This window comes from Bos indicus x Bos taurus, chromosome 18, assembly GCF_003369695.1.
Source record: "Bos indicus x Bos taurus breed Angus x Brahman F1 hybrid chromosome 18, Bos_hybrid_MaternalHap_v2.0, whole genome shotgun sequence".
Classification (NCBI taxonomy): domain Eukaryota; kingdom Metazoa; phylum Chordata; class Mammalia; order Artiodactyla; family Bovidae; genus Bos; species Bos indicus x Bos taurus.
This window is the reverse complement of record NC_040093.1, coordinates 30,236,677-30,252,192: the sequence shown is the minus strand read 5'-3', so window position 1 is coordinate 30,252,192 and position 15,516 is coordinate 30,236,677. Positions and strand designations below refer to the sequence as shown.

Below are 15,516 nucleotides of genomic sequence, written 5' to 3'. Positions count from 1 at the left end.
ATAATACTGATCCTAAATTGTTGTCAAGATTAGCTGAAACAAGATACAAATTTTCAGTTAAGTTTAACCCATAGATGCTCAATAAATATTTGTGGAGTGAATGTTACTTCCCTTTTCCTTATAGCCATAATGAGTATATGAGTTTGAAAAACTTTTTTCTTAACTACCTAAAGAATAGATTAGATATTAATACTTGAAGTTTTTTTTTTAATGATCAGTAGTGTCTCCTTTGCTCTATGATCACTTCAGATGCTAATTATGGAAAGGTTTTTTTCTCTTGGTCTATTTTTATTTATAAAAGCTGTACTGAGATTCATTATTCATTCATTACTTTAGAATTCATCTTTGAAAATAATACAGTTCAGTGGTTTTTAGTATATTCATAAAGTTGTACAACCATCATCAGTATCTAATTTTAAAACATTTTCGTTACTCCAGAAAGAAACCCCATACCTCTTTGTAGTCATTCTCTGTTCCTTTGTCTCTATAATACCTGGCAACCACCTGTTTATTTTCTGTCAGTTCTGACCATTTTATATAAATAGAATCAGACAAGATAGGACCTTTTGTGTTTGGCTTCTTTCACTTAGTATAATGTTCCCAAAGTTCAATCCATGTTGCAACATGTGTTTAGAACCTCATTCTTTTCTAAGGCTGAATAATATTTCATTGTATGGAACAGACCACATTTTGTTTATCCACTCATCAATGGTAGACAACTGGGTTGTTTCCACTTTGGGGCTATTAAGAATAATCCTGGTATGAACATTTGAGTACAGGTTTTTATGTGGAAGTAGTTTTCAGATCCCTTGAGTATATGCTTAGGAGTGGTCTTAGTATAGAACTTTCAGGTGATGAAGCAAAAAAATTTTCATTTCAAAGCAAAGAATTCTAATGGTGAGAGAACTAAAGGTTCATATTTGGGATGTTTCCTTCTATATTGGTTCCTAAGATTAAAATTCTTTGCATTGGACCTCACAGAAGACTATAAATCAACAAATTCAAGAGCCTTTTCTGAAAGGATCAGCAATAATACAAATGCCTCTACATAATAAAGGGTGTTTGTATTAGCATAGGGTAACAAAGTAATCCCCAAATCTCAACTCTCATCAAAGTATTTATTTTCATTCACTTTATATCCAAGGTGCATTGCAGGAATCAGGAAAGGAAAACTCTCCTAAAGGGATGCAGATTAAGGAAAAGTTAGGTTAAGTGAACAAGAATCCTGTCTTCTGCTCTGCAGCCTGAGCCTTCACAGTGAGGCTAGGAACGTTTCCCTTTTCTCTGAGCCATTTCCCTTTCCAATAAAACTGACCTGAAAGATAGAGAAAGGGGGGCCTGGAAAAACTTTTGGAATGATGTTTCCATCCAGTTCAAGAGTAGGCTTCATTAGAAAGCCACAGAAAGGGAAAAAAACATCTTTGAAATAGAGCTCGGCTTCGAGCATCATATGGTCAGTCACACAGAGGTCACTAATTACTCTTCCCTTTCTTGTTTTTCAGTGAACGAGGTAATTGGGAGAGACATGTCTCAGATTTCCGTTTCCCAAGGGACAGGGGCGAGCAGGCAGGCTCCCCTCCCGGGTCCCAGTTCCCTGGATTTAGGAAGATCCGACGGGCTCTGACAGTGCTCACTGCAGCCTTGTGTCCATCATCATGTACTTCTCAGCATGTTTCTCTCCTTGGACCTTGGGTTTCCAACTCTGCAACCTTCAGGATGGAGCCAGGAGTTGGGATCACCGAATGTGGGGAAAGCAGCATTCCTCCAACTCAGGCCTTGGGAAGATTTTGTAAGAGAACAGGAGTAGTACAGGCTGTTTGATCTTTGGAGAAATGAGCTTTGCCTTTTATATTTAAATAGGATACTTTTATATGATGGGTGCTTTGAGTGTGAATGCAGCAGGCTCTCCATTTCAGAGGTGCTGCTTCTGCAGGTGACCTGGTTGCTTAGCTAGGATTGGTGATTTGTACTGCTTTAGGTCATTTAAAGGACTCTTTAGCTTTGATGATATTTTTAAAGTAGAAACTTTTGATAAAACTTTCCAGAGGTAAAAGAAAAAAAAAAACTACCCCAAGCCCACACCTATGCCTCAGAAACTCAGCATGTGTCCTGGAAGCCTTTCATAGATTCATAGGAAGTAAAGCCAAATGTAGCTCATACTTCTTTATAAAAGTAAACTCTTAGGTAAAATGAGAAGAGACCATTCCAATCACTGAAGTGTTGGAATACAAAATGACATTCCAGAGCATAGCATTTTTGTAACTTTTTAGGTAATCTTCCTGCTGTCTCTCCATACCGTCTCCATGTTGAAATTGCTTTTTTCCCCTCAGGGCCTTGGGTAAATTAACTACATGTAAGGGAGCTTTGAAAGATGGGGTTTTTTTTAGCTTGATATCTTTAATTCCTGCCATCCTACTAACAGGTAGGCTGTGGGGTATTTTTCCTTTTTATGTCCTCTGGTCCCAGACCTTTTCCAAGTGGAAGCATCAGCATTTGGCTGCCAGTCTCTTGTTGGTTTGTTTAGGCAACTTTGCTGCTTCTAGCTCATCTCTATAGAGGCCAGGCTGTGTCAGAAGCCAAGCACAAATGAGCTATGCTTCGGGACCGGGGCAGAGGACCTGCAGGATTCCAGATGGGAAGCTCTTAAGATCTGCACTGGCATGGGAGGCTTTTCCCTCATTGTTTACAGCCTGAAATGATCCTGGCCTATCCTGCCCCATCCACATGGCATAAAAAACAACCTTTCCCTAGAAGGCTTTGAGGCAAATCCAAAAATGAGATACCATTGTAAACCTGACCCTCCACACCAAAGATGCCCTGGTGCTGCTGCTGGTAAGGCTGGTGCCCAAAGAGGGGCCAGCAAGAAACTCCAGCCTGCTGTCTACCAAAGGAGGTGCCCAACTTGGGTTCTCTTCAAACCCTGCCCTTACCTATCCCCTTAGTGGGATTAGTTTCCTGTTCCAAGGCTTGGGCCTATTTCAAGGCCCCTAAAGCTTGCAGTATGTTTTCAAATGAAATGTTGTACTTCTATTCAGGAAGCAAATTTTCTGAGTGCCTACATAGGAGAGACAGTGTGATGGGCTGGTCACAGGCTCCATTGCTGTTACCCCAGGGGATTGTAGGTCCCAGATGCCAGGACTCTCTACTGAGGCCAAGTGAGGCCTGGGTGGAGGGAGCCAGCTCAATGTCCACCATCTCTAGTCAGCCAGATAGGAACTGTTGACCTACAATGAGGTATGGTCTTTTTTTTTTCCTTTAAGCCACAATGTTTTCAATTTCTCCCTAAAATTAGTTAGAAAAAATGTCTATCTTTCAGCAAATCACTCTAGTCCTTCTTGGAGCCCAGTGTTTTCACATTTTCTTTGAAAGTGAGTTTTGTGTCACGGAGTGTAGATAGATTTGCTTTGGGGCCTGTGGTTGGAAGCCCAGAGCTTCCTCTGGAGGGTTTTAGGGGGCTGACCCTCTTGAGATGGCCAGACTTTCCTCCGCCTTCACACCCCTGGGGTAGCCACCTCACATGGGGTCCTTACAAGAGCTTCCCTTGCAAGACCCTTTGGGGGTTGCTCTGTTGCCCTCAAGAATAAAAGCCTCTATGATCCAGAGTTGCTATGCACCAAAATTTGATGCCTTTTAAATACCTTGATGCCTGTAGCACTAGAAATGCTTTCCTATTTAAAATAAAAGTTAAATTTTAAAATAGAGCTTTGTATACTACATAAGCAGTTTTGTATCAGCTTTGTAAAAGCTTTGGTGTAAGAGACAGTATTTTTGGCTTTGTAGACAGAGACCTTACTTTTTGTGCAACATAGTGGTGTTACAGCACACATCCACTGGACTATGCAATTGAACTCTAGTTACAGCACTGAGCAACTGGCACGTGCTAGCACCCGCCCCTGCCCGCTCCAGCCCTGCTAGACCGTGGGTTGAGGAATGGGATGAGCAGCCTTCTGCTTACTGGAGATGCACTAAGAAACTTGGCTGAAAACAGCATTTAAAGGAACAGATGTCTTCGAGTTCGAGTGTGGTGCTGCTGCCCAGGGTGCATCCCATACCTGCCCAGGGCTAGCCCCTATCAACAGAGCTTTGCTGAGTCCGGCTGTAAAGCCCTGTTGTTGATACCCAGAACAGATGGTCATCTGTATGGCTCAGGTGGGTTCAAGTTGAAACCTTGTATTTTATAAAATGGATGATGTTCAATTAAGGAACTGGTTCTTAGTTATGTTTACAGCACTTGAGATTGTGTTTTCTTGTACATTTTGTATTTTAAAACCTTTTATAGGAGTACAGTGCTCCTTACACAAATACAAAGGGAAGAAGCCAGCAATTCAGGCTCCTCAGTTACAGTGCTGAAATAATAAACGGTGACAGGTCAACAGTCTCCTTGAAATCTGCCTGAGTGTTCCTCTGCATGGGGCTGGTGTGGAGCCCCTCACTGTGTGCCAAAGGGAAGGGCACTTGGGCTTTTAAAAAGTCCATTTGGTTAGGAACCTTTATTTTACAGAAGAGAGGGTAGAATTCCAAATTCCTTCTGAAGCTTCAGTTGGGCACCCTGCAGTGGGTGCAGAGGACATTCCAAGGTGTCTGTTGAGTTCAGGAAAACTGACCTGCCCAAAGTGTGCATGAAAAGTAGGCAGAAGTCCCTTTATAAGTCAAGCCTGAGTTTTTCTGTGGGGGCCTTCTGCCCCCTAGTGTCCTCTGGGGATACTGCAGTACAGTCCATCAAAACTGTTTGTGATTTTTGCCATCTGCTATTCCTTGTGCCAAGCTCCAGGGGGGCCATCATCCTTAGGTGGGACCACCCCTGGCACAATGTGGTCACTGAGGTCCAAGTATCCTGGGGAGTGGGACCAGCACTCTTTGCTGCCCTGCACCCCGTCAGAAGGGACGGGAAGGTAGGACACTGGTATCTTTACTCAGAAAGAAGCTCCCTGGAGTCATACACTGAAAGCACCAGGGCTTACATTTTTTTTTAAAGAAACCAAGCCTGCTGTGGACATCAGCCCCCCGGAACCTGTAGGCACAGGCCATAGCCAGAACAGAACAAAGGCTCTCTGGGTGCTACTTAAGGAGCCCAGATCCGACCACTGGGAGCAGGGTAGTGCCATTCCACCCCCAGCCCTGCATGCAGGGTCCAGCCGTCATCTCTGAGGTGGACAGGCAGAGCAATAAGTTGGGGGATGGAGCTGGGGCTTGATCTCCGCTGGGGGCCTTCTGAGAATTTTGAAAAGCCAGAAAGAAGCCACCAGGTTGAGGGCGCTGGTTCTCTGGAGACAGGAGAGTCCCATTAGCTTAGGACATCAGTCAGCTCTTACCTCCTGGCTCCCTCACCTACAAACACACCCATTCTTTGGGGGCCTGTAGCACAGTACGAGCTGGGTCACCAACAGGCATCAGGCTGGTGTAGTCATCAGGGGCTAGCTGTAGGAGGGACAGAGGTTTAGGCAGGGAGCCCCAGACTCAGCCAGCTTCCCCAGCACTCCAGCCACACCTCACCTGGTAGGCCTGGAAGACGCTGAGCAGATCCTTCATACCAGCTGTGTATGGGACACCCTGCATACGGACCAGGGCTCCTGGCTGGGACAACACGGAGGTGGGAGCAGAGGCCAGGGCTGCAGGGGGTGTGGTGAGGTAGCCCACAGTGGTGGGGGAAACGGGGGGGCTGGGGGGAAAAGGCAGGGATTTAGTAGTGTAGTCCCAGTTATGGCCTAGACTGAGCCCTACCCGCCTCCTCCCTTGCCTCTGCCTTGTGCTTGGTTCATTTCCTCCTCCCTGAAACCCCTGCCTCCACAGAGTCCTCCCTATTCCAGTATGTAGGTGGCATCAATCAGCCCCTAGTTGTCACTCCCTCACTGTCTCAGAATAAGGGAGCTCCAAGAGACCTTGAGTTACGTGGCCCAGGAAGGGGATCATGGATCTGAGCCTCCTGCAAACCAAGACAAGAGGGCAAGACTGAAGTTCTTTTAGCAGCAGGGTACCTGGGGTAGTACGCTGTGTAGTTCATGTAGAGTTGAGTGGCTGGCCCTGGGTAGTAGGCGACTGGGGTAGGAGCAGCAGGCACCCTGGCAGCTGGGAGCAGTGCTGAAGAGGGATACAGAGCTGCTGTCTCAGTGGGAATGAGGGTCGGGGTGGCCTGGAAGGTGGCGTAGGCGGGTGGTGAGAGGCCTAGAGGCAGAAGCAGAGAGTGTATCTGCAGGGAGCCCAGCACTGCCCTGGGTTGGGCAGCCAGAGAAGAGTCCCCCCACGTAGAAAGTAAGGGTGGTAACAGCCTGGCTCCCACATGCCACTTCTTTGAAGGCCCCAGCCCCTGGGACACTCACAGGGCAGCTTGCAGGGTGGAGGGGACATGCCACTGCGGCCCAAGGTGCCCCCCATCAGGACACGGCTCATCTCCTCTGTGGAGCAGGGGACCACCTCCACATAGCGTTCCTTCATTGCTTTCTTATGGCAGCGCTGAGCAGCAGCTAGGGCCCGCTCTGCTGATGTCATCTGGATGAAGGCATCACCTGACGGCCGGCCCTGTGCACACCACCTTGTGAGCTGCCTGTCATGTGCGAGGATCCCTTACTCCTAACCATGCTGCCCCCTTGGCCCCCCTGGGCAGCAGCTTTACCTGCTGGTTGAGCACCATGTGCACACCATGAGGCCGAATGTCAACTGCTGCCTCCCCCAGAAAGCTAAGGATATCTTCAATGGTGGCTGTGTAGGGCAGGCCTCGCAGGCGTACACAGTCTCTCCCGGTCCCAGCTGCCAGTGGGAAGGGGATGGGCAGCAGTGGAGCAGTCAGGGTGGGAAGGAGTGGGCTGGAGGCGTAGCGGTTCAGGACCTAGAAGGAAAGGAAGCAGCAGGCTGATTATGCCAAGGAGGGCAAGGCCAAGGCAGGGAGAGAAGGGACACCCTGGAGAGGTACATGGGTGTGGGGCGTGGGGCCTGGGGGGCTCACCTGCTGCACCTCAGCTGCAGTGCTCCGGAAGAGTTCAATGTATCGCTTACCCAGCATGCCTTTATGCCTGCGTAACGCAGCCTGTGCCAGCTCCTCACAGGCGAAGAGGGCAAAGGCATCACCCGTGGGCCGGCCATCAGGGTGGCGCACAAAGAGCAGCCCATCAGCGCCCCCTGTCACTGGGCACTCTGGCCCCAGGAAGCCTAGCACGTCTGCTGGCCCAGCCGAAAAGGGCAGTCCCCGCAGCCGCAGGATCACTTGGTCTTCCCGTGACAGGAAACGCGCCACCTCTAGTGATGTGCCTTGGGGGGGGGGGGGCGTGGGAGTCACTTAACTGACTTCATCTGTGCCCTTCCAAATACCCACCCACACCGGCACCCAGGGAAGCAGGAAGGCAAGAGGCATGAGGAAACAGGACATATGTCAAGAGCCAGGGGGCACTAGGCACTTTCGGGAGCACACTCACCCCCTGCGATCTTCACAAACTCCTCTCCTGTTGCTTTATACACCTGTGGGGACAGCCCATGGGTCTCATGCCTGCCCAGCCTCAGCTCTGTCCTGCTCTGCTCCCAACCCTAGAGCCCCACCTCGATATAGCGGACGCCCATGTGATGCTTGTGTCTCTGCAGCGCTAGGTCCCGCTGTTCGCTGTCCACAAAACGGATGAGGGCCTCACCATTTCTGCGGCCCTGGGCGTTGAGGCACAGTGCTACACCACCCCTGCAGAGCCAGCACTGCGTTAGTCCCTCCTGGGTGGGCCTGCCCTCCTGTGCCCATCTACCCTGCTGTACCTACCTGGCAATATTGAGGCCTTTGAAGAATCGAGCCACGTCCTGGTCTGATGACTGCCAAGGCAGCCCACGAGCCCGAACCACAGTCTCGCTGTCCACCACGTCAGCCTTGCTGCTGTGGGGGCAAGGCACAATCAGAGCTGTCCAGCTGCTGTCACCCCCAACCCTGCCCCCTCCCTCACTCACCAAGGCCCTGTCTCATATTTCTGCTTCACCCCTTCAGGCTTCACAAACAGTTGACCTGAGAGGAGATAGCATGTGGGTCAGCAGGGTCTGGTGAGGGAGGGGTGTCTCCCCACCAAGCTCTGCAAAAAGGACAGTTGAGGGGGATGAGGAGGCAACAAAGGGGCTTCACCTGTGGCCTCTCAGAGAAGGTGACGTGGGGAGGGGAACTTGGAGGAAGAAAGAGGCAGGCATTCACCCAGCCGTGAGAACAGGTGAAAGGTGGTGAGGGGAACCTTACCGCTGGGACTTTCAAGCAGGTGGAGGATGATGGCTACCATTGTCTTCACTTCCCACACCCCAAAATCATCCTCTGTGGCATCTGTCTCCAGCCCCAACTCTATGAGCAGAGAATAACAATGAGGAAATCCCAGCACAAGAGGGCAACTGGCATGTCCCACTGAAGCTCACAGCCCCTACATAAACACACACAGAATCCCAGCAAACACATTTGTTTTGGCTTGGCTCATCTGTGCCATTACAGGTCCGCAGCCTAGATAAATGGAGATACATGCCTACATTCCAAATGTGCCCCAGCACAGACACAGACTTGCAGTCAGGGGTTGAGCGGTTCATGTAAACTTGCATGTGTTCATCCAACCTGCCAGCATGCACATACTCAAGACACATTCAGCTTGCAGCCACCCTTCCACCCTCACTCTGCTGGGTCACAGATACCCTGTGCCATGGTGGCCACGGTGAGGTCCCTGGCAGAGCAGGCACTTGGGTGCTGCACGTGGAACTCTCTGCGGAGGTCGTAGAAGGAGAAGAAGGTGTCGGGGAGCACCAGGTTCTGGGGGCACATGGGAATGGGGATGAATGGGGGAACTGAGCTGCCCTGGCCTCCCGCCGCCCCTGGCCCTGTGAGAGTGGGCATCCTGGCAACTGTGCCCCCTGTTGCACCCTCAGTGGTGGCATACCTTCCTGGAGGCTTCAGGGTGCAGGACCTGTCGCAACAGTTGCTGCCCATCAGTGCAGAGCATGTAGGGGCCCCCGCCCAGCAGAGCCACATCCCCGCTCACCAGCTGTGAGAACTGGGAATAGGGAGTGAAGAGAGACAGAGGGACTCACAGCCAGGTGGGCAGGGGGAGGGAGGGTGCAGGCTTGCAAAGCTGGTTCAGCCAGATGTTCAGCCGTTCCCTGCCTGGGGAGGAGGCTGCCACGCCTGCTGGGCTTGGCTCTGTGTCCCACCCGCTCCCTCCCCATCCACTGTCACCTTCTCCAGGCCAAATGGGAGCAGTCACAGATCACCCAAGCCCCCATCACACACACTCCAGGAGTCTGGAATGGGGCCAGAGCAAACACCTGGTGGAGTGGGACAAGTAGGTGGGGAGGGGTGGGACAAAGCAGGTTAAACCTGTCCCTGGCCAGGCACCACCCTCAGACAGGTGAGGGAGGCCCAGTCCTGTGGGAGGCCCAGCCTGCTCATGGTCAATGGCAGCCCCGCCCCTAGGTCTGACCAACCCAGGAGCTGAGAAACTCCAAGGACAGAGCTCCGCACCTGAACGCCAGGGGCAGCATGAGCTTTGACCCAGACCCGATCGACCGGGTGGCACTGAGGTGTTTGCTCATAGAGGGGGCGGGAAGCGGCCCAGCCCCTCCCCCATTCTCATCCCCGCCGGCGAACACGTATGAGCACAAACCACAGGCCCAAGAACCTTCCCTAGCCCGAGCTTTCCCATCTGAGGCTAGCAGAGCAAGGCGACCCAGCCCACGCATCCCAAGTGGGGGCTAGTTTGGGAGTCCTGGAACAGACTCAGGTTCCACATCGTTGTGCCTGTTTCCTCATCAGGAACCACCAAAGTTGTCGGAAGATAAAAGAATTTGTGCTAGTAAAGCACTTTCACTCATTCCACCCAAGAGTCAGGCACAGGGTGAGCGCAGTAAAGAAGATAAGAAAAACAGCAAAGGGAACCGCCTTCCACTTCAGCCAGGCCTTTGCACTCAGGAGCCAGGTAGCCCCCAGGCGGGGTCCGGACAGCGCCCATGCCTGGCCAGCCGACCGGGACAGGCCTGGACGAGCAGCTTACACCTGGCGGCGTCTACCTCGGGGGCAGACACCGCCCTACGCCCCCGCTGCAGCGTCTCCCAGGCCGGTGGGTGGGCCGAGGACACAAGCGGCACGGATCGTGACCTGTGGCCAAGTCTGGGCCCCTCGGCCCTTTCAGCTTCCGGCTGCTGTTTTGGACGACCTGGCCAGGCAGGTTCCCAAAGGTGTCTCACCTACCTCCCCCCGCAGGCCTGGGACTCTGGGAGGGGTCTCGTAGCCTCCATCTCCACCCCTTCATTAGGAGTGGATCACTGTGAAGTCTGAAAAGACGCCCCCCTGGAACGGCCGACACATGCGGACACACGCACATTAGGGAGTCGCTGAAAGTTTCAAACAACAGGAACCCGTCCTACCACCCTGGCCACTTGGCTGTGGTGCGCCAGGCCTCCCCTTCTGCCCCCTCTCCCGCCGAGAAATGTCCCTGCAGCCCGGCCGTGCCTCCATTCACCCCAGCCCCGGCGCTCACCTGCTGCAGCACTTTGTCCAGCGGCTCGGCCCGCGCCAGGCTGTCGGAGCTCAGGCCGCTCGCCTCGCGGCACTGAGGGCTCAGCGCGGCTGCCTCGGCGCGAACCAGTGACTTATGCAATGTCCCCACCTGCGAACGGCGGGGAAAACCGATCAGCCACTGCGCTCCTGGGATCCCGAAGCTCTCTGGAGATCTCAGTGCCCCCTTCCTATCCTACCTGGCGGCTCCGCGGCTCCACCACTTGCCAGACTAGGAGGATTAAGTCGGTCTCGTCGGAACCCAGGTCCGGCCCCAGCGCACCGGCCGTGGCCCCGAACAGTACGACCAGGGGTCCAGGCCCGGGACGCGGGTCGGCAGCGGAGTCTGCAGTGGGGTTCGGGCCTGGGGGCGGCGGCTGGGGTGGCGGCGGAGTCATGGCCGCAGAGGAGAGGGGCGCTCGGCCAGACACACGCGGATCGACGAAGCGCACGCACGCACCGACCGACGGCAGACGCGGCCCGGCTGGGGCGGGACACCGTGTGTTGGGGGCGGCACCTGCGGCCCGGCTGGCGCAGTGGGCGCTGCTGAGACCCGCCCGCGGCGCCCCGCGGGGCGGGGCGGCTACCGGCCCCCGCCCTCTCTGGGCGAGTTACCTGTCGGCCCCGCCGGCCACGTGATCGAGGGCCCGGGAACGTTGGGGGAGGGCCGCTAGAATCCAGCCCTGGACGCTCACACTCGCTCTCCCGGCCTGGGCTCGCGCTCAAGACCCAGACTCCACTCCCGCAGCCGACCCTGCCTGACTTCTGGGGCGACCCCCCATCCCCTCCCACTCCCCTCTCCCACCAGGGCTCTACCAAGGAAAGTGCAAAACTGGGGCCTTCTTCAGTCCGTAAGCGGCAGCCTAGAGGTTGTAGGGGGTCACGACGGCCGGTCTGGAGGGGTAAAGTCAAAGGGGAGGTAAGAGTTACCAGGTATCACCCCAAGGCTTATGGGGTGATTGCCAGAGGTGGGAGGAGAGTGGCAGGAAGCACAAGAGAGCACTAGAACCATTAGGGGATTCAGGGCAGAGTTTGTGAACACAGGTGCGAAGGCTGGGCCTTAGCCGGGCTCTTGGAAGTGCCTGCGATGCTAGAGCGCGGTCGGACTTGCGCAGGCCTCGTTTCTCGGGAAGGAAGAAGCGCGTCTCCCACATCCCCCGCCGCAGCTCCCGAGAGCGGGCCTCTAGACGGCGCTGAGCCGGACTGCCCCAGCAAGGAGCCTCGCCCCCACCCGACGTTAGAGCTGCGGTATGCTTTCGCCCTTCCGCCTGGATAACAGGTCTGTTGCTGAGTTGAGAGCGCGCTAGCCGATGAGGGCTAGCGGCGAAAGTGCAATGTGCTCAAGGGGGCCGCAGATCCTCCATCTCTTCTCTTCTTTGGACAGTCTCTCGTGGAGGGCTCCCAGCACCCTTTCGTCCCGTCGGGCTTGGTGAAGCTCCTTTACGGTGAGTTTCCGGGCCGCCCCGGACTTCCCCAAATTCTCCCGTTTATGTGACTGAGAAACTGAAGAAGAATCCGGTGAGAAGGGGCTCCAGCCCAGCGAGAGTAGACACACTGGGTTGCGAAGCCCGAGCTGGAATTGGGGCGCGAGCCGCATTTCACGCTTTCAGAGAAGCTGGGCGCTGCGTTCTGACTTTCGGACGAATGAGAGCGAAAAAGCCCGGCGTAGAGGAGGCGCCTCCGAGGCCTTACCCTCTAATACACACTGCACCGCGTCCCCACTAGGCGGATGAAGAGACTGAGGCGCCCGGGACACGGCGGCTGGGAAGCAGACTGGCCTTCCAGCGGCTGCTGGCGACCCGCTTCATCTTTGAGTGCAGGCGAGTGTCCGCGCTTCGCTGCCCCAGGTTAGACCGCCACCCAACTGCCAACCCGCTGACCCCACCCCTGGACTCACTGAGCCAGTTAGGCCCGGGGGGAGGAGGAAAATCGCTCTTCGGGCACCACCCTCCTCTAGATAAGCCTGGAATGTCAAATATTTGTTCGGTGGGCGGGACGCAACAGGGAGGTAAAGCCCTCCCTCACCCGACTAGGAGAGCTCGTGCGCCAGGCTGAGTCCGGTCTTCCTCCCGGCCACACCCTTGCAGCTAATTGTCAACTCTTCGCTTGAGGTGGCCAAAGAACTGGAGTTTCAGCTTTAGCATCATCCCTTCCAAAGAACACCCTGGACTGATCTCCTTTAGAATGGACTGGTTGGATCTCTTTGCAGTCCAAGGGACTCTCAAGAGTCTTCTCCAACACCACAGTTCAAAAGCATCAATTCTTCGGCGCTCAGCTTTCTTCACAGTCCAACTCTCACATCCATACATGACTACTGGAAAAACCATAGCCTTGACTAGACGGACCTTTTGGCAAAGTAATGTCTCTGCTTTTGAATATGCTATCTAGGTTGGTCATAACTTTCCTTCCAAGGAGTAAGCGTCTTTTAATTTCATGGCTGCAATCACCATCTACAGTGATTTGGGAGCCCCCAAAAATAAAGTCTGACACTGTTTCCACTGTTTCCCCATCTATTTGCCATGAAGTGATGGGACCGGATGCCATGATCTTCGTTTTCTGAATGTTGATCTTTAAGCCAACTTTTTCACTCTCCACTTTCACTTTCATCAAGAGGCTTTTGAGTTCCTCTTCACTTTCTGCCATAAGGGTGGTGTCATCTGCATATCTGAGGTTATTGATATTTCTCCCGGCAATTTTGATTCCAGCTTGTGCTTCTTCCAGCCCAGCGTTTCTCATGATGTACTCTGCATAGAAGTTAAATAAGCAGGGTGACAATATACAGCCTTGACGTACTCCTTTTCCTATTTGGACCCAGTCTGTTGTTCCATGTCCAGTTCTAACTGTTGCTTCCTGACCTGCATACAGGTTTCTCAAGAGGCAGGTCAGGTGGTCTGGTATTCCCATCGCGCTAGGTCCTTTTTTATTCATCATTCAGCGCAGGTAGGTCTCAACGTCAGGTTCCTGGGGAAGCCTCCCGCTCGAGGTAACCCCTTGGTACCTCTAGCCATCCTGAGCGCATTTCCATTGGAGACGCATTCATAAGTGTACAGATCCTTGAGGAGTAGTAAACCCAAGCATGGGACGGCTCCCCCAGATACCCGCGCACCTGTCCACCCCTTATCCCCCAAATGATAATTCCTGATGTTAGGACTCTTGAAAAACTAAAATTTGTTAAAACTACATTGGTTCCCCTGCTTTGCTGAGCTCCCTTACTCATTTTCAGATGGTCCTCCCAGATCACCCCATTAATACTAAACAACCCACATTCCTGTCCCCCAACTGGCTCTCATGTCTTCTGCCACCACTAAAACAACTCCTAACACGATTTATTGTCTCCCTACCCCACCATCCATCCCCTATCCATCCCCCACTGCAACCCAGCCCCATGAGAATATCCTTGAGGAAAGGCTTATCCAAAATCTATCACTGGATCTGCTGGGCACATAGTAGTAACTCAAGAATGAATGAATGGTTGACTAAGCGCTCTTCCCATATTCCATTAAAAGTAACCTTCCCTGTGACCACAGGACCTTTGTACTAGAGTCTCATCTGTGCCCTTTCCTCTCCTTCCAACCCGCCCTTGCCCTAGCTAACCCCTGCTCTCCCTCCAGATTTTCCCCTCAAGGCACCTCCCTCTGTAGCAAGGGTACCCACTGTGGTTTGAGATTTCTGTATTTCACTGATAAATGTCCCCCATCCTCACTCTGCTCTTAGCTAGTGTTCACAAGTCACGAATGAATGAATCAGAGATAAGATACGCGAGAGACATCAGCGAGGCTCCAACGGCACAGCCAGATTCCTTTTCCAAACAGTACTTTGGGTATTCAGGAAAAGCAACGTGGTCCGGTGAGCCTGCCCGCAAGCTAGCGGAATCCCTTCCTCACTGCAGCGCTTGGAAGCCTGCCACTAAGGCAGTGGGCGCTCCAGCTGCAGGTACGTGAAGGTCTGAGCAGATACAGAGTGGGGTTCATCACCTAAGGAGTGTGGCTTTTCTCGTGGAACTCCAAGACGAGTAAATCGTCTTTAAATGGTGTAAAATCACTCTCCTCACTCCCAGGAAATATTCCGGTGTCGGAGGATTTGAGGCTGAGCGCTTGCCTGGGGTCCATCGTGGCGATCCAGAGTCGCCAGCCCAGGCCCATCCCCACCCTCAACGGCCAGCGGCCCCCAGCTGGGCCAGCTGCGACCCTTTCTTACCTATTCTAGCAAGCCTCCAGAATAGCTAGCGCACTGGGTTCCCTGGAGTTTCCATTTCCATGCATTTGCTCCGCGAATATCCGCTGAGTACCCACCAGAGGGCGTACTGATTCCATCGACGGAACCTGGTGTTGCGGAGTAGGGAGGAGCTGCCGGCATTGGAGACTTCACCCTAGAATAAATAGTCTAGGTGAAAGGAGAAGCCCTTAACATCGCCTCCCAGGTCACTTACCTCCCCTGAGAATTCTTAGTTCCCAGACCAGGGATCGAACCTGTGCCCCCCTGCAGTGGAAGCACAGAATCTTAACTACCGGACTGCCAGGGAAGTCTCAATGTGATCTGATTTAATGTTTACTGCCACAGGAATAAGGGCATAAACTGGGACATAAGTAAGGAGGCTGCTAGGGAGATGCGGGTAATCTGGCTTTGGGAGAGTAGAGCTGGGAAAATTTGGTGACCTGACCACGTAGTTGTGCGTCTGAAAGTCAAGGAGGTATCTAGAGGTCTGCAGCCCAGGCTGCTAAGTCACTTCAGTCGTGTCCGACTCTGTGCGACCCCATAGATGGAAGCTCACCAGGCTCCCCCTTCCCTGGGATTCTCCAGGCAAGAACACTGGAATGGGTTGCCATTTCCTTCTCCAATGCATGAAAGTGAAAAGTGAAAGTGAAGTCGCTCAGTCGTGTCAGACTCAGCGACCCCATGGACTACAGCCTGCCAGGCTCCTCCATCCATGGGATTTTCCAGGCAAGAGTACTGGAGTGGGGTGCCATTGCCTTCTCCGGCAGCCCAGGGGATCATGTTAAAAATGGGGGACCCTCACCCTTTGGCCCCTC

The 15,516-nt window shown here is 53.2% G+C and overlaps 2 protein-coding genes across 7 annotated transcripts in view; one reads left to right on the top strand and one right to left on the bottom strand.

The window, feature by feature from the left end:
* NFATC3 (nuclear factor of activated T cells 3) overlaps positions 1-4,387 on the top strand; it is a 94,016-nt gene extending 89,629 nt beyond the window's left edge. For both annotated transcript variants that reach the window (XM_027516183.1, XM_027516184.1), the window contains one exon: positions 1,503-4,387. In XM_027516183.1, the coding sequence (XP_027371984.1) occupies positions 1,503-1,624 (122 nt within the window). In that variant the 3' untranslated portion in view covers positions 1,625-4,387. The remainder of the gene's footprint in view (positions 1-1,502) is intronic.
* ESRP2 (epithelial splicing regulatory protein 2) lies at positions 1,100-12,208 on the bottom strand. Of its 5 annotated transcripts, none has more exons than XM_027516189.1 (16): positions 10,687-12,208; positions 10,470-10,598; positions 8,874-8,987; positions 8,632-8,746; positions 8,195-8,293; positions 7,918-7,972; positions 7,736-7,846; positions 7,528-7,660; positions 7,407-7,449; positions 6,941-7,242; positions 6,611-6,823; positions 6,318-6,516; positions 5,976-6,162; positions 5,494-5,659; positions 5,313-5,418; positions 1,100-1,775 (listed from the first exon to the last, which is right to left on the bottom strand). In XM_027516189.1, the coding sequence occupies exons 1-15, from the start codon at positions 10,882-10,884 to the stop codon at positions 5,329-5,331; spliced, it is 2,154 nt and encodes a 717-aa protein (XP_027371990.1). In that variant the 5' UTR covers positions 10,885-12,208; the 3' UTR covers positions 1,100-1,775; positions 5,313-5,328. The 5 variants fall into 5 exon arrangements, with proteins under 5 accessions (XP_027371990.1, XP_027371986.1, XP_027371989.1 ...); XM_027516185.1 differs by having other exon boundaries at positions 1,100-5,264; positions 5,341-5,418; XM_027516188.1 differs by having other exon boundaries at positions 1,100-5,264; positions 5,341-5,418; positions 5,976-6,078.
* Between the last annotated feature and the right edge of the window lie 3,308 nt (positions 12,209-15,516).